This window comes from Lagenorhynchus albirostris, unplaced genomic scaffold (assembly GCF_949774975.1).
Source record: "Lagenorhynchus albirostris unplaced genomic scaffold, mLagAlb1.1 scaffold_336, whole genome shotgun sequence".
Taxonomy (NCBI): Eukaryota; Metazoa; Chordata; class Mammalia; order Artiodactyla; family Delphinidae; genus Lagenorhynchus; species Lagenorhynchus albirostris.
Window position 1 is genome coordinate 42,501 of NW_026783535.1, and position 17,530 is coordinate 60,030.

General features: G+C 55.2%; 1 protein-coding gene across 1 annotated transcript in view; it reads right to left on the reverse strand.

Moving 5' to 3' along the window:
- Positions 1-17,530, reverse strand: part of LOC132514357 (plexin-A4) — a gene marked incomplete at its 5' end in the record, with an annotated part of 100,028 nt that overhangs the window by 38,408 nt on the left and 44,090 nt on the right. Inside the window, 7 exons of the mRNA XM_060138975.1 lie at positions 6,493-6,635; positions 9,422-9,656; positions 10,349-10,495; positions 11,153-11,392; positions 11,930-12,023; positions 14,504-14,668; positions 15,912-16,048. Coding sequence (XP_059994958.1) covers positions 6,493-6,635; positions 9,422-9,656; positions 10,349-10,495; positions 11,153-11,392; positions 11,930-12,023; positions 14,504-14,668; positions 15,912-16,048 — 1,161 coding nt within the window. The remainder of the gene's footprint in view (positions 1-6,492; positions 6,636-9,421; positions 9,657-10,348; positions 10,496-11,152; positions 11,393-11,929; positions 12,024-14,503; positions 14,669-15,911; positions 16,049-17,530) is intronic.

The following is a 17,530-nucleotide window of genomic DNA, read 5'->3' on the forward strand; positions in this document are numbered from 1 at the left end:
GGTAATGTTCTGCTTCTTGATCTGTGAGCTGGCTTAATGGCTGTGTTCACTCGGGGAAAATGCGCTGAGCTGTGTTCTGATAATTTGTGTATTGCTCTGTCTGTATACTTCCATTAAAACAAAAAGTTCACTTAAAAAATGAAGCACGGCCTCTGCCCTGGAGGGAAGGCCCTCTGAGAACACGGAGCAGGGCATCTGGTGGGAGGTGGCATGCTGGGGGAGGTGGGGCATCCAAAGGAGGTACCATCGAAGCCTCATCTTGAGGGATGTGTCCCCCCTGGCAGGGGCAGGGAGAGTACATGCACCAGGTCCTTGGGAAGGAGTGTCCCGTATGAAGCAGTAAAGAACACAGTTTCAGAGTCCGCTGAGCTTGCATTAACTTCATCAGTCATTTATGAGCTGCAGGACCCTTAGGAGACTCAGTTCCTTTATCAACAACATGAAGGTACTGCAGTTAATATGTATACAGACCTTACTCTATGCCGAGCACAGTTCCACACGCTTCAGAAATACTGACCCATGTAACCCACCCAACAGCCTACGAGGTAGGTGCCATTATTACCCCAGGGCCCCACGAGGATAAGGAACTTCCCCAGATCCCAAGACAGGGAAGCGTCAGGCCGGGCCACGACCTGGGCAGATGGCACCGTGTCCTGCCCCCTCTCGGGACTCCTGAGAGCACGGAACGAGATGCGTGAAAAGCCTCAGCACCATCACAGTCCAGTTACGGAAGGGCAGCAATGTCAACCGGCTTCACTCTGAAGATTTTAAACTGGGGAGGCCAACAGTCTCAAGGCCCCTTCAGTGGGGGGACCCCTGAACTCTTCAGAGAGACACTCGCATTGAACCAGCAGCTCCCACAGGTCAGGAACATGCACGTTTCCAGAACAGGTCCGTTTGCATTTCCTTTGCCGCTGTGCTGGTACACAGCTGTGCTGGTACACGGAAGGCTGGTACCTCTCCAGGCAGTTCTCAGGAGAGAGCAGAGCTCACCAGAGCCAGGGTGGTACCGGCCAGGCCACCGGCGGCTCCGCCAGGCTCAGCACAGCCCCTCCTGGCGACCCTCTGGTTCCCCAAGGTCTCCAGCCTTGGCTTGCCTCCTGCCTGGCCCCCCTAGTCCCCCACTCCACGGCGGCTCTTGAGGGAAGAGCAGGGAGACATGGTCCCCTCACTGTGCCACTGCGCGGGGCCTCAATCTGCCCAGACGTCTGTCTCCTACTGCCCAGCGCCCGACTCCGAGACAGCCCCTCCCACGCAGGCGTAGCCGTTTTACCTCCCCTCTCCTTCAGACCTCTCAGAAGACATTTCTCTAATTTGTCCCGATAATAAGAGACAATGCCACTTCCTGGGCTCCCGCCATGGGCAAAGGACAGTCTTGGCACACTGTACACATTGGTCCAATGAAGCCTTCTCGTGATCCTCTTTTAACAGCCTCTCAGGGAAGCTACCGTGGCTTCCCAAGGCCAGCCAGCAGGATCGCCAAACCCCAGCTTGCTTGGCTCCTGAGCGCCCGTCCATCCTGCGCATCCTTGGCCTGTCTGGCCTACCCCTGGGCCTGGGAGGTGACTGAAGGCCAGCTCTGAGTCCCCCCTGCAGCGCCCGTGCAGGGCCTCCTGGAGCTCAGGTGGCCGTCCGTCGAGGGCAGGGGAGCCAAGTGCAGGCTTGGCTTGTGGCGCCTGGAGTGGAGGAGGATGTGCTCTGGACTCCCTGGCCTGGCTGCACGCTCAGGGCAGCAAGGCTCAGGGCCCTGGGAAGGAAGGTTTAGCGAAGCTATCTGCAGAGAAAGAGCATCCCTGTAGCAGCATGGGGTTTGGAATCAGAGAGACTAACAGACTTGTACATGGAGGAAAGCCCTGTCGCCTCCGGGCTCTACTGCCTCATCTATAAAATGAGAATTTGAGTGCCTATGTCATAATGTTTCAAGAACATTAAGTAAGATGATGTATGTAAAGTGCTCGGCACACACAGAGCGCGCTTCAACAGCAGAAGTTTTACTACCTGCCTCTCCTCCATTGGCTGTTTCCACTGATCCCTCTTGCCCCAGAGTTTCCAAGGTGCCTAATGTATTGGCACAGTGTCTGGGTGTGGAAAGTAGGCATTTTCTCCCCCTTTCAGGAAGAGGGGACGGAGGGAAGTGCCTTGGTAGAGAGTATCTAGAACAGTTCCCCCGTGTAACTGGCACCCCTACTCCCTAAGCAGACGGCACCCTGAAACAAGACTTGCTTTATTCACCAGACGGTCCGATAATTTAGTTGAAGTCTGAGAGTATAAAACTGGATAGTAAATTTTCATTGTAACCCAATAGGTTAAAGTTTAGGAGGCAATGGTATAGGTGGAAAATGAGGTGTGTGGTTACTGTTTGCTCTCTGTCTTTGAAGGACCGGTGTGTGATCAGTGCCTGGGCAACCCCTCACCCAAATGCCCGGACTGCACCAGACGGTCACAGAAGAGAGGCCTGGTAGCCTAACCTCCAGGACAGCCTAGAGCCAGAGGACCCCATCGTCTTCACACCTGCCATGCCCATCCCAGTGCCTGAAAAGGTGCAAACCCTGCTTCAGATTAGTCAATGGCTTCCCTAGGAATGTTTCCAAACCCGGAAAACCAATAGAGAGAAACTACTCCAGTGGCAGGGAGAGGTTGGAAACACGTAAGAAAAGAACCCTCCACACAAGATCTCTGGATCTTACAAAGGAGGCTGGATCTCACACAGCCCCAAGCTAATGTGGAACAGTAAAAGTTGATTTCTGTCTGTAAGAAATTAATTAATGAGTTCAATGGAAGTGAAAAAGTCTTATATTCTAGGTATATGCCCCAAAAGATGGAAGCAGGAGCTCAAACAGATATTTGTACGCCCATGTTCATAGCTGCATTATCACACTAGCCAAAAGCTGGAAGCGGCCCAAGTATCCACAGACAGATGAACGGATAAATAAAATGTGGTCTCTACACACAATGGGCTTAAAAGGAAAGAAATCCTGTCACATGGTACAACAAGGATGAACCTTGAAAACATTTTACTAAGTGAAAGAAACCAGTCACAAAGGTCCAAATACTGTATGATTCCACCTATATGAGGTACCCAGATTAGCCAAGTTCATAGACACAGAAAGTAGAATGGTGGTTGCCAGGGGCTGCAGGGGAGGGGGAGTGGGGAGTTACTGTTCAATGGGTACAGAGTTTCAGCTGGGAAAGATGAAAAAGTTCTGGAGATAGACTGTAGTGACGGACAGTAATGTGAGTGAACTGAAGGCCACTGAACTGTACACTTAAGAACAGCTGAAATGGTAAATTTTATGTTATGTATATTTTACCAGAACTTAAAAAAATCTGTGTGACCTGCTTGATTCAGAGCCCATGCCTGACGATTAACCGTCTCGTGGTCTCCAATTCAGGGAAATCGGTGAAGCTGACTGTTAACTCCATCCTGAGCAGAAGGATGGGACGAGAAAGTCTCCCCTTGTGATAAAGGCAAGGACAAGAGAGAAGCCTCAGGTTTGAGGGGAAATTCTAACGTGCCAGATGAGGAATCAGGCCACGGTAGGACGTGCTGTGACTTGTAACGGGGCCCATGGGAACAGTCTCGGGCAGAGGTGAGGTGTCCACCCAGGGAGCATCTGGGGAGTCATACAGGCTGGTCAGGTAATCATCAGAACCCAGTAGCCCCGATTCTCAGAGGCCTTCTTGGGCAGCCCTCCAAGGGCTGAGCTCATCCCACAGCCCCTGACCGATGGGCGGGGCAGGGGAGTCAGGGACTCCTGGTGGTGCAGATCTGCACGTGCCCTGGTGAGTGTGTGTCCAGCCTGCGGGGTGGGCGGTGTCCCAGTGAAGTGAAGACACTGTGGGTCTCTGGACCGTACCGAACAAGGGCTCCTAAAGCTTTCTGGGCAGGGGTAGGAGTCTGCTGCGGTTCACTCTGCAGCCCCAGAAGCCTCCGGTGAGGGGCGCCTCAGATGCCTGGGAACAAGGCAGGCAGGGCCAGGGCAGCACACAGTGGAGGAGGGAGCTGGCTTCGAGCAGCGCTCTGAGGGCGCCCAGGGCTTCTGTCTTGTGAGCCCAGCTTGCTGGGCGGGCTCCTGGGCTGGGCACCTTGCTGAGGATTAAGCCTAGGAGTTGGGTAGCAGCTTCTCTCAGAAAACTAGCCCTGGAGGAAAGGCCCGGGGAAGTGCGGCGGGGTGGGGATGCCACCAGCTTTCAGCAAGGAGCCTGGCACAGTTCGGAAAGGCAATGAGAGGGAGTCAGGTCTCGGGCAAAGAGGGCTGCTAGAGACAGTGAGGCAGGTCGTGCACTGCACGCGTCCAGGAGTGCTGCATATGGTCGGTGCCGTCTGGAGCGGTGCCGTGTTCAACCTGCACCCTCCCACAGCATCCTGTGGGGGATGAGCCCTGGAGCTCCCCTCCACTGCCCTGGGCAGCCCTTGCGAGTGCACTGCCCTTGGGTGTGTGCTACATCAGTGCCAAGTCAGGCCTGAGAATCTAAACATCTACGGAGATGCAAGGGCAGGTGGGAAAGCCATAAGCTAAACGGGATCAAATGAGAAACAAGACCATACGATAGGACGTGGCATGGTTTACAACATGAGCCATAGGACTGGTTGGGAAAGCAGTGTGGAGTGTGTGTGTGTCCATCAAGAAAACACCTTGTGTGGGAGAAGGCTGTCTCCCAGCCCGCTCCAAAGTATTCGGGCTGCCCTACAGGGATGCCAGCTTGGAAATGGTCTCAGAAAATCTGATTTAAAAGTTAAATGCTTATGGACATATATACACTACCAAATGTAAAATAGACAGCTAGTGGGAAGCAGCTGCATAGCACAGGGAGATCAGCTCGGTGCTTTGTGACCACCTAGAGGGGTGGGATGGGGAGGGTGGGAGGGAGATGCAAGAGGGAGGAGATATGGGGATATATGTGTACGTATAGCTGATTCACTTTGTTATACAGCAGAAACTAACACAACATTGTAAGGCAATTATACTCCAATAAAGATGTTTAAAAAAAAAGGTTAAATGCTTAAAGCAAATCTACTTGGAATTTTGAGCTAATCAAAAAGAGAAAATAACTTTACATACTCATCCTAGTTGAATTCTTATTTTGAGGGGTGTGGGGACGTTCAAACACAACTTGCCTTCCTAGGACTGCCATTCCCACCCTAATTCAGGCAGACACACAGACATTCATTTATTCAAATCATTCAACACTTCCTGCATGCCTACTATGTGCAAGCACTCTGCTGGAAGCCAGAGTTACAAAGATAAATGAGGTATGCACAGTCTACACAAAAGTCACACACACACGCACGCGCACACACACACACACACACTCTTCATTCCACAATCAAGTTGGAGAAATGTGTGTGGGGGGCCCCAAGGGCCCTGGGGACTTGCTGCATTTCCTGCAGAGGGACACAGGCTCTACGTCCCCTTGGAGAACCCATGCAGACATTCCCAGGGGGTCAGTACCTGCTTCACTGTGCAGCTCCGGAGTGGCAGGTCTGTTTCTATGTTACGGACAATATAAATATGGAATCAGTCTCATTTTCCGTGGTGTTCTGGCCAAAGCTTTTTGATCCATCCAAATAAGTCTCCAGAGCCGTAGGGCATGACACGGACACGGCCCCTCAGAAGCCACGTGCACAGGCTTGTCCTTAGGAATACAGACTCTGGAGTCTCCCTGCTGGACTCGGATCCCTGCCCCACTCCCTCCCAGTTGTGTGGCCTTAGTTTTTTCACCTGTGAAATGGGTGTACCTGCTTCAGAGGGCTCTTGGGAGGTTAAATCAATGCACATGTGTAAAGTACTGAAAACTGGCCCAGGATGTTAGTCAACAGTCAACTCAGGGTAATTATTCCTTATGATGATTATTGTGCCCTGGTTTCCTCATTTATATTTTTCGCATTTCTCTGGTATTTATAAGTCATTCCAAATCCCTTTCAGAACAAAGCATAATATGAATAGACGCTTAAGCCAGACACTATGCTAGACACTAAGTGGGATAAAATGTTCACAAGATGAGGTCCCTGCTGGTACAAAGGCAGTGATGTTCTTACCACTCACATTCCCACCTTCGTCCTGAGTGCAGCCGTTATCTTTCCCACATTTATTTACTGAGCACCAACTAAGCGGTGAAATCCCTTATATCGTGGTTTCTTAAACAAGGGTCCGTGAACTTCCTACATCGTTTGCCAGATTTCCCGTTTCTGTGTCTATGGACAGTTTTTCTGAGGAGAGGGTCTTCAGCTTCCATCCAATTCTCAAGGGATTTATGACCCCCTACGACCCAAAGCCCTACTCCCACCTCTGCTCTGAGTTCCCTTTCCTCCCGAGGGACGGGCTGGCAGCAACGGCGGGGCAAGCTGGTACCACCCCTTGGGCAAGTCTCGTCCCCTCCCTGGCCTCAGCTGACCCTCCTCTGAATGAGGCGGCTGGACTTGGTCACCATTGTCTCTCTCTGCACTAACACCACAATGGGAAAGGACTTGGCCACAGAACTGCTTCTCACCTCGAGGTCCCGGAGGACAGGGTGGTCTTCAATTCCCGGGAACAACACTCGCATAGTGTAGGTTCTGTAGTCCAGGAAGGGAATCCCAGCTCCGTCCAGGTCACTGGTCAACTCGTGGATGTCCGTCTGCAGCTCGGCAAAGGCTGGCACAAAGACAAGCCCGTGAGACTGCAGGATGGGGCCCAGGAGCTACGCCGCCTCGGAACACTCAGAACCCTCTCCCAGGCCCCCAGAGACCCGCACAGTGGACCCGAGTAGCGCAGGAGTGAGGAGGAGGGGGATGTTTTACGTAGCTGAGGTGAACGATGTAGGTATGGGAGAAAGATGCAGCACAAGGAAACTTGCCTTGGGCCAAATCCCTTCCAAAACATGAATGGGGGGCAGGCTGTCCGCAGATGTGAGCTGCTGCTGGGGCCAGGAGGGCCTCCCCCTCTGAAGATGAGGGCTTTGGCTTGCAAAATATGCTGGGGGTTAGGGGTGATATCGAAGGACAGAGTGAAGGGGGCAGTTCCAGTGATGGCGAGTCTGTTTCAGATTCTGTGTTTTACAGTGGGTTTCCTTATAGGAGTTAAGAACTATTTCTTCTGAAGTCTCAGTTCTTGGCCACGCAGCTTACCGGAGCCACCAAACCACCAAATGGGGCCAGATGAAGGCTCTTGCCCCACTGATATATCCCTTCTGGATAAATATGCAGGGCGTCTCTATGTCCTTCCTTTCTCAAGGTCATGCTACTCAATGGTGAATTATGATCTGCATATAGGTACCGCTGTCTGTGGAGACAGCCCAGGCCTCCAGCATGGTCATGAAGCTGCAAGACCACCCCCCGGCCCCCGAGAAAGTTCCACACACGGACCCACTGTTACACAGCCGTGTGATCACTCTCTGTCCTGGGTACAGCCCTCCACCCTGGGAGGTTGTCAGAGGTCATGTGCTCAGCCCTTCCTTCTCCCATTTTTTCCCTTAGCACACGCAAATGCACATGTACACACATGCATGCAAGCACACACACACACACACACACACAAGATGGATTAATACATGCCTGCAAAGAACAGCCAGTGGATATCGACTAAACAATACTTCTTTCTATTTACATAGACAAGAATAAGGAAAAACTACTTTGTGGGCTCAGAAGGAATTCACAAGCCCAGTGTAGCTCCAGGGCCCTCGAAAAGCCAGCCCTGCACCCAGTGGTCTCTGCTGACGACGTGACCACAACGCGGCCGCCCAGCTGCTGCCGGCAGGACCCCACCACACCCTGCGGTGCTGACCTCCTGCCTGGGGACCCTGGGTCTCAGGGCCTTGAGGATACCAGTGGTTCTGGTTTGACAACGGGGATGGCGCCGGGACCCCTGGAGAGGCTGCTGCAGACCCCTCCTGTGCTGCTCTCTTTCTGCATCTCTGCTCACACTGACGCGGGGGGACCTTGTCAAGAAAAGTGACTCCGAAGGTAGAGTAACCCTAACACATCTGAGTGGAACCTACACCAATACGTGTGAAAGGGGAGTCAGTGAGCCTTTCTGGCATGTACCGTCACCAAAATCCCTGATGAGAACTCGTGTGGGCTGAGTGAGAAACACACGTGTGTGTGTTTGTGGGAATGCGTGCATAGGCATGAGTGACCGCCTGAGTGGGCGTCAGTGAGTGTCTGTGGGCATGTGTGCACGCATGTGTGTGTGTTTATATATCCAAAGGTCGGGCCTTGGGCGGGGGCCAGGCTGGGCCTCTTCGGGGTCTGTATGTGGTTGACGGCCTGACTCACTGTCAAGGCTTTGGGAAGTCGCCTTCCCTGGACCCAGGCTGCCCTTTCAGCGTTCAAGAGCCAGCTCGGGGCACCTCTGGAAAACACTTTCAAGGCAAATCCTACGTGCCCTTTGCTCTGTCATCTCTCTTCCCACCCACGTGACACAGCCTCTCCCGAGCTAGAAGCCAAGGCCCTCCCCCGGTGTCCCCGAGTCAGGACTCCCTTTGGGACTGCTAATTCCTCCTTCTCCGGAACGTTCCAAGAGGAACCTGGCTTCACACTGCCCCCGCCGCCGCCTCCCAGTTGGGGTGCTCAGCTGGCGGGGAGGAAAAGGAGGGAGCTAGCTTTTTACAGGTCTGCAGCTTTCCTTCAAGTCACTGAGCGTCTCCGACATTCAAGGCCTCACGCCTGGCACATAAAAGAGATTCTAATCACTACACCTAATTAGAGGGAAGAGTACATTGCAGAGAAAAAAATTAAGCAGCGTAAATATAATAAAAGGCAGTAATTAACAGTCCCACAAGGCGGATGCTGTGCTGACAGCTGAGGATGTGGAGAGAGGATGGAAGGGACCCGCTTCCCCATTAGAGAGCCACGGCCTCCCTGCTGGGAATGCCAGAGCCCCAGGTACAGGCTGATTACTCCGCGTATAAATCTACAAAAGAATCAGCTCAGACTCTCCCAGGGTGACTCACGAACGGTCTCCTGGGGGTGACAAGGGTCTGACTTCTACACTTCCTCCTTGGATTTAGTGCGGCTGATTTCACTTCATGGTGGTGTTGGTAATTTTTTAAAATACAAGCTGTAAAACGCTCTTGCCTCTAAGTCTCAGATCAGCCCTCCAGCCTCACCTTCCTTCTGAAAGAAAATTGCTTGAGGGCGTCACGGCAGGGCGCCTCCGGGTCCCCCCCAGAGGAGAGGGCAAAACTCACCCGGCCGGGATCCTGGGCTGGACACGGCTCTAGTGGGGTCTGAAATGATCCCGGCCTGACTTGAGGTAGAGAGTCTGGAGGCGGGAGACCCAGGCGCAGACCCAGCGCCGCCCGCCGCCCACCTCTGCGGGTGTGTGAGATGCACGCGCTCGCACGCATGCGCACGCACACGCACTCGCACGCACACGCACGCACGCACACGCACTCGCACACACGCGCACGCACGCGTGCCCGGCCCCCTGCCACTCCGGACCTTCCTTGCACTCCAGGGCCACGCGGGACTCCAGGTTGTCCATCTGCATCTGCAACCGCTTCAGCGTGAGGTCGCTCTCGCGGGACTTGCGTTTGTAGGCGATGAGAACGGCCACGATGAAGATGATAAGGAGGCCGCCGGCCACGGCGATGCTAACGATGGCGGGCAGGCTGAGCGGGCTATCTGGGGCAATGTACACCATCCCCGGGGAGTACTCCATGCCACCGACTCGGGCCTGGGGGGACACGCGGGGGGAGACGGAGCTGGGTGTGGGCACAGAACATCCTAGGCAAGGGTCCCAAGCCACCCGTGAGCTGGTGACCAGGGTTGCGTGAGGGAAATGGCTCCAGGGAGGAGAGTCATTGCTGGCTGTAAAAGCAGACAGGAGGGCACCTGGGGTGGAGGGAGCGGGGGTGAACAGCTCAGCGCAGGCCACCCCCACAACTGGGAAAGCCACACATTATATTATTAGGGAGTGAACTCGGTTGTCTTCATGAGGAAACAGCACTCAACTGGGATCTAAAAAAGCCTACGTGCCATCAAAGTCCGGATCCCCGAAGACTCATCCCATTGTGAGGACAGACGACAAAGGCACAGGACGTGATATTATGTCCTGCCCGGGTCAACGATGGTCCTCTCCTGGAAGGGTCTCTTGCCTCTAACAGGTGACACAGCACATCACTGAATGCTGTTTCGCATTGCCCTTACTGTAGCACCAGCCAGTATGGAAAGAATGACAATACGGAAGAAAAACGTCTGAAGTGGGACGAGGAGAAGGAACTGGGAGTGTGGGAGAGCCAGGAGGAAAGTTCCAGAAGGCCAGAATCCCCTCCCAGAAAGCCCTGGTGGCCCAGGATGGAGCTGGACCGCTCACCCCACCGCATCCTGAGTGCCTGCCCATCCAGGGTGGAGTCCCGCCAGCCTCACCATCACTTTGTGCCGGCCTATGAGGTTGGGGGACTCGCAGAGCAGCTGCACATCCGACACTGTGACGGTGCACGGCTTCTCCCCGACCAGCACGGTGTAGTTCAGCTTTACATTGCCCCCAGCCACGGGCGGGATCAGGTTCTTGCCCTGCATGGACAGGAAAGCCCAAGTTCCCACCCCAGAGTCAGGAGCACAGCTACTGGCTGGCTGACATGTCCTCCCACCTGGAGGTCCCATCCCTCTGGGGAGCTGGTGGAGAGGCCACCTTCCCTAATAAGTCCAAAAAATTCACAACACCTATACTACTATGCCCCCTTCCTCAGTGGGAAATCAGTAATCAAGGCACTCTTTTCAGCTTGTCCCAAAGGCAGCTTCAGAATCCTTCTCAACACAGAGCTGTAATCAGTCACTACCAGTTGCTTCAAATTGTCACATGAGTTAAAATTAATTTTCTATCCATGCTCCAAAGAAGCCCTATAAGGTGGTTTGCAAAGGGCTGCACGGGAGGAAGCAGTAGGAGCCTTTGACCTCCCAAGTCCTGGACTCAGGGGCCAAAGCTGGGAGTCAGATGGCCAGGGTGGATCTAGCTGCCCTGACCAGGTTTCTGTGGCCCCTAAAGAGAGTGCACCTCTCAATACAAACTCAAAGAGCACATTTACCATAGTCTGGGCTATAACACAACCTCTGCTAGCTAATGACACCTGCCACAAGATCTGGCAGAAGCCCATGACTTGCGGCCTCCTCCTGTGACTTGGAAAGCCTCCCCTTGCATACAGTGGCCTCCTTCCTCCCGTCTCACTCTACCTTTAGGATGATGGGTGTGCCGGGCTTGAGCTCCAGGATTCCTGAGGGACCGAAGGCCTCAAACACAGGATTGGGGTAGTAGGTGAAGTTGGTCTTGTTGAGGATTAGCAGGGACTGGACGTTGTCCAGGATGAAGCCAAACTCCTCGGGCCTCTCCGTCAGGTCAGACTGGTGGTCGGGCCCCAGAGCGAGGGCAGGGGCCTGGCAGGTCATCTCAGTAGCGTTCAGAACCTCGCAGAGCTGGGGTGGAGCCGGAGAGGGAGGGCTATGTGGCGTGTCTCCGCACACCTGCAGCCCCAGACACCCGCCGGCTCTCCCCCGGTGCCGTCGTACGGCGTGGTGTTGACACGGGACAGTCATGGGTGGATCCCCACAGCTCCCGTGGAGTCAGGACCACACAACCTGGGCACTCAAGGACAAGCTCTGCAGCTGACACCTACCTCTGCCCTGCCCATGGCAGGCACTAGGGTATCTCTAAGCTAAGGAATGGCACTGGGGGTCAGAGGATGGAAGAATAAAGGTCTTCCATCCCTTATTAAGAATAAGAAACCCCAGAAACCCAGAAGAGATTGCTCCTGCATGCCTGTACCTCAGAGTGTAGAAATGGCCTCATGTCTGCTCCCCCATCCCGCCATCCCAGTGTCTGGGGCGTCACACGCAATGGGTCATCGGTGTCTAGGGTGAGCCTGCCTGAGCCCTCGGAGAGCCCACACCCTTTAGGGCGGCCACGCGCCGAGTGCACAGCGCCCCCGTGAGCCCCACCAGTCCCGGACTCACATTGATGTGCTCCTTCCCTCCGTGCTTGGCGCGGATCTGGGGGTTCTGTATGAGGTCCAGGTGAGTCCCCCTCACGGCGATGGGTGTGTTCCCACTGGTGGGGAAGAAAGAAGGAGGCGTGTAAACACAGGGACAGGAATAGCAACAGCGCCTGATGACGATGACGATGACGATGATCTATCAGGCTGCACCCCAGCGCTGAAGACGATGATAACCGGCGGGCAGGGTAACACTCACGGGGACAAGATGACACGCTGACTGCATCATAATAAGGACGAGCCCTCAGCAGCCGAGGGGAAGTCAGTGATGACCAGATGTCCGCGGCCGTCCTGCACTGAGCTCGTTCGGAGCGCGGACACTGCACGGAGGCTGGGCCTGTAGCACGGCCCTCTTGGCCCCCGAGGCCTCCTGACCTGAGCCAGCTGCTTCTCTGCAGTCTCCCAGCGTCTCCTTCCCTGCCCTCCCCAGTCTCAGGGAATTTTCTTCACCCTGGCCTTGGCCTAAGGGAAGCCTCGCTCCAGACGACCCTCCACCAGACCCTCCGAAGTCTGAGCACAGCCTTCTCCCCCAGGACAATCATACCACACATTTCCACCTTAAAGGCTTCAGTCGGCTGGGACATGGGAAAGGCCAAGGCCCAGCCACTCAGGAACCTCCTGTAAGAATGCAAATCTGAAATGCTCCAGGGCTCTCGCACCCTGGGGAGTCAGCCAAAGCACTGCTAACGCCCAGCGATTAGGAGACTCGTCTTTGGGTAGCTTTTCAATGGAAACCTGGACGCCACTGTCCTATCTTCAGGGCCACTGAGAAGCTGGCATGGGATGGAGGCTAGCTTCCTTGGGGGCTACTCAAAGGAAAGTGATGAATTATGTTATCTGCAATCAGGGGAGTATCATTGAGAAGAATCTATTTAAAACAGGTAAGTGGTTATAAGCTTGTGGGTAAAGAGTCCTTGACAGCCCCATTCATCTCTACCCCTCTATCCATCTGCCCCCCTTTACACGCCATTCCTGCCCTCCCTTCCTCTCGCCCTCCACCCGTCCCCACTGAAGCACGTCCCCACCCCACGTGTGCACATGCAGGAAGATTTCCTCGAAACCCAGAGAGTCTCTCGGCCCCGGCAGTGCTGGCGAATGAGCTTCTGGTGTCCAGCCAGCTCCCGATCTTCTCGGTCATCAATTCGACACACGTGTATCGAACGCCCCCATCACCCATCGCCACTCCTCAGTAACCCAGGCTGCTGCGAGCAGTGTAAAGCCACGTGTTCTGCAGAGCCCCACCCCATCCCAGACTCCGTTAACTGCAGTGAAACCGCTGGAGCCCCAGCCCCTTCAGAACGCACCTCCAGCCTCCCTCTTGATGTGAGAGTGACTGGGGGTGGCCGCCGAGTGCCAGGAGGGACAACACCTCTATTTCTGCGCCAGTGACGCGAGGAAGAACTGAATTAAACCAGGCTGTGAACGCCTTCGGGAGCCACAGAGTTTGCCGAAGCACTGGGGGCTGTGCCAACTTCCTGGACTCGCCAGGCCCTGGGGGCAAATCCTGGACTAGCCTTTACAGGCTCTCTGCCCCTCTCTGTCTAATATGTACCTGCTTTCAGGTCACGGCTAAAGCTTACAAGGCTTGGGCCTTAGAGACTAGCTGCTGAGGACAGCCAAGCTGCATCTCCCAAAGGCTGCCTTTTGGTGTTTGGGTGTAAGGCCCGGTGGCAAACTCTTTCTGTAAAGGGCCAGGCAGTAAATATTTTAGGCTCACTGGGGCCATGTGGTCTGTTGCAGTTACTCAGCTCTGCTGCGGTGGTGAGAAAGCAGTAGAGACAAAACATATTCGGATGAGCATGGCCGTGTTCCAATAAAACTTTATTTATGAAAGCAGACGGACAGCCAGATTTGGCCCCCCAGCTGGAGTTTGCTGGCCCTGGTTTACAAGATTGTTCTCTGGACTGGACTCGTCATTGACCCCCCCATCTCAGCTTGTGGTAACCACATCTTCATGCTCTGCCCCCTCTCCTGACCCCAGACATCCTCCAGAGCTGAAGCAGACGGTGGGGAGGGCTGAGGACGGGGGATGTGGGTAGAGGGGGTGAGGAGGGAGGGGAGACAAGCCAGGCACCGCACTGGGTGTCTGTACCTCACGTAATCCTCTCAGTGTCCCGTGAGGGAGCTGACTGGTGAGAAAGCCTGGATCCGGGGAGGTTAACTAATTGAAGGTCACTTGGCTGCTAAGCAGTGGAGCTGGGCTGCACCCACTCCTTCTGAGCCCAAGTCCACTGCCCCCGAGGCCCCTGATACAGCAGTTTCCCCATGCTCAACAGGGGCCTGGCCATCAGGATGCCCTCTGCAGCACCTTCTGGCCTCCTAGTGTGCCCAGCAATCCTCAAATCGGCCCCCAGCGCCGGGTCCTGCTCAGAGTGCTTTCGGTGGAAGGAGGCAGCCCCGCCAGGAAGGTCTGACCTGGGGGGTGCCCTGAACCACCACCCCCGGTTCATCAGTCCTCACAGCAGGACTGGGCCCCAGAACTCCCCTTGGCTTTGGAGGGTCGAGGAGGGAAGCCCAAGGTCAGGGCAGGCCCTACCTGATGATGCTCCACTCGGGCTCGATCCGCACGATGGTAGGATCCTCCATGTACTGGAAGAACAGGTCCTGGTGGATCTTGGCCCTGTCCACCTGCACCATCACCTTCATTTCCAGCACCTCATCTGAGGACGTGGTGTTGCACACGATGTAGGACGGAGAGCGCCTGCGGGAGCGAGATGGGGAGCTGGGCTCCTGGGTGGTGTTGGGCGGGACACTGTGGTCCTGGGTCGGGGCCCTCCCGTGCCCCTCCCTGTTCATCAGGCTCGTCAGAGGCAGTGGGGGAGCAGCGCCCCGACACAAAGCCCTGAGAGCTACTGACGAAGACTCTCTCCTTGACCAGACTGTAGACGGGCTCCTCTGAGCCCCCTTTTTGACTAGGCTTCTTCCTGAGGCCCTGTCTTTGATTTGCCGACCCCCATTTTTAGCAAGAATCCTGCTAACTTAGTTTGGCAAGAACCCCCCCCCCCATATCTGAGTACCCTTGATATCTGATCAAATTCCGCCTCCTTAACCCTTGATGTCTGGTCACCCTGACTGCCTTCAGCAAGAGTCCTGTTAAGTCGGTCTAGCAAGAATGCTCCTAACCTCGTTTCCTCTTAGTAATTTTCCATCCACTGCCTCCCTTGCTCTGCCCCTTGGCTATAAATCCCCAGCTGTCTGCCGTATCTGGAGTCAAGCCCAATCTCTTTCTCCATTGCGACAGTCCTGACACCTATTGCAATAGTCCTGAGCAAGCTCTTCTTTACCATTTTAACAAGTGTCAGAGCATTTTTTTCTTGAACGCTCAGGCAAGGCCTGGTCTGGCCTGACTTCAGATCTGTCGCAGCCCTCAGCATAGCTCTCTCCCAGGAAAAGCTCTCTCTGCAGAACCTCATGCCAGCGGCGCAGGGAATGTCCCCAACCACACCTCTTCTAGTCCTGCATTAGGGGCACCTCTTGCCTCCCTCCCAACTCTCACCCCCGCCCCAGGTTCCTGGCTCATGGACGGTGTGCTCTCCTGGGACTGGACGGTGGAACCAGGGAAGGGAAAGTCGGCTGCCCCTGGAGGTTCGACCTCAGCCAGCTCTCGGCAGTCCCGGCTGGCTCTGCAGCAGCTGGCCAGGAGCTAACCCAGGGGGAAGGGGCCCTAGATTCCAAACTGTGTCCCGTGGAACCCGAGGGTCCTGCACAGTGGGTGGAATGCGGGCACCAAGGCTAACCGGTGGGCAACGGCACGATGGGCCGTTCCAAGGAAGGGGTGCCTGGCAGGTCCCCGGGCTGAGCCACGGCCAAGCATGGCCAAAGCGAACGGCCACCTTCTCAGGGAGGAGCAGGCACCTCCAGAAGGTTAGCCGGAAGTCTGCTGCCTGTCAGCCCCGCCCACCCTCTGGGCTGCGAACCCTGGAGCCTGCCCTGAGGTGAGTTACCTGTGGAAGAGGCAGGGCTGCTTCCCAAACATCACCACCACGTTGCTGCCCGCGTTCAGGTTGGTGCCCGTGATGGTCACCTGTGTGCCTCCGGACATGGGCCCCCGGCTGGGCTTCAGGTCTGAGAGAGTCAGCGTCTGTGCAGGAAAGGATCTGGCCTGAGGATGCTCCTGGGTAGGCCTGAGGCAGCACCCCACTCCCGGATTCCACTTGCCTTCTGGAATCCTTAGTCATGGCGGCCTCCCAGAGAGCAGGCTCAGTTTACCCAGGCCTGTGGGGACTGGCGGGCATGTGCACCTCTACACTAATAACAGTCATAATAATATTAGCTACTACGTAGTGACCTTTTAAGTGACAGGCTTTATATTTTATGTGTATCTATAGTGAGATATACATTTTTTTTTAAATCGCCCAATCTATTCTACAAGGTAGGCATTATTACCCATCTTAAAGACAAGATTCAGAGATGTTAAGTAAAGTTTCCAAGGTCACAGAGCAAAGAAGCGGCCTGAGAACTGACTCCAGAGCTGGAGTTCTCCACCACCTCTCCAGTCTCCAGCAAGGGTCGCTTTCAGGAAGGTAAGCTGCCCCTTCCACAGGCCTCTCCCGAGAGCTGCCCAAAGCACCCAGCGGCCAGAGCAATGAGATGTGTGAGCCCCAGGGAAACCCAGGAGGAGAAGCAAAGAAGGGTCAGTGGATTGAGTGAAGAGTCAGATTGGGGATGGGGGTGGGGATGGGGGAGGATCTGTGAGCTGAGGATTTGGAGTCTCAGTTTGTTCTTTCATTAGCATTTTAATGGAAAAAAACTTTCCTAAGTCCCAGGTGAGAAGCCTGTATCTGCATTTAAATGAAGATTTCTCTCTTCTCTTACTCCCTGAAAGAATTCTGCACCAAAAGTTGAACCCACTCAGCTCCTGGGAGCGGGCAGGCAACCTCCTCTCCGAGAGGCCTCGATCGATGGATAACACTAGGGGAGGAGAAGAGAAGCCCCAGCGAAGCCTGCAGCCCCAAGGCCTGGCACGTGTGCGCCCGGGTCCCCGCACAGGGCACACGTGTGGGGACACGCAGGGACCCACGGGAACACGGGCGGACCTCTGCGCCCGGCATCGGCTCAGCGCAGGCGCGCTCGCGGGGCCCGCCCACCTGGTCCCTGCAGATCCCAAACCTGGAAGTCCCGTGACACCCACCGAGCCAAGCGAGGAACGGCTGATGCTGGCTCTGGCTCAGCCCGAGACCCGCGCTAGGGTGGGGGATGGGATTGCTGCAAGAGCCTTCCGTTCTCAGCTTTGCCTACACCGTGCTGTGTGACTCAGCACAAGTCACTTACCCTTTCTGATCTCAAAGAATCAAAAAGTGGTCCTCTCAGAGGTGCCTGACTGTTTTCTGGTTGTAACTTCCCACAGATGGTGCTTCTGCCCCACTGTCTGTCAAGGGAGAGCTTTCAGACCTGGCTCCTGCTGACCCCCCCGGAGAGGAAAGGGCAAGTGAGGGAGTTGCTTAAGGGGTAAGGGGCAACGTGGAAAGGAGAACAAGCTCCCTGGCAGCCTGGGGGTGAGGGTCCTGGAAGGGGTACAAGTGAGGAACCCTGACGGGTTTGCAGTGGCCCTCCTGTGCGGGGC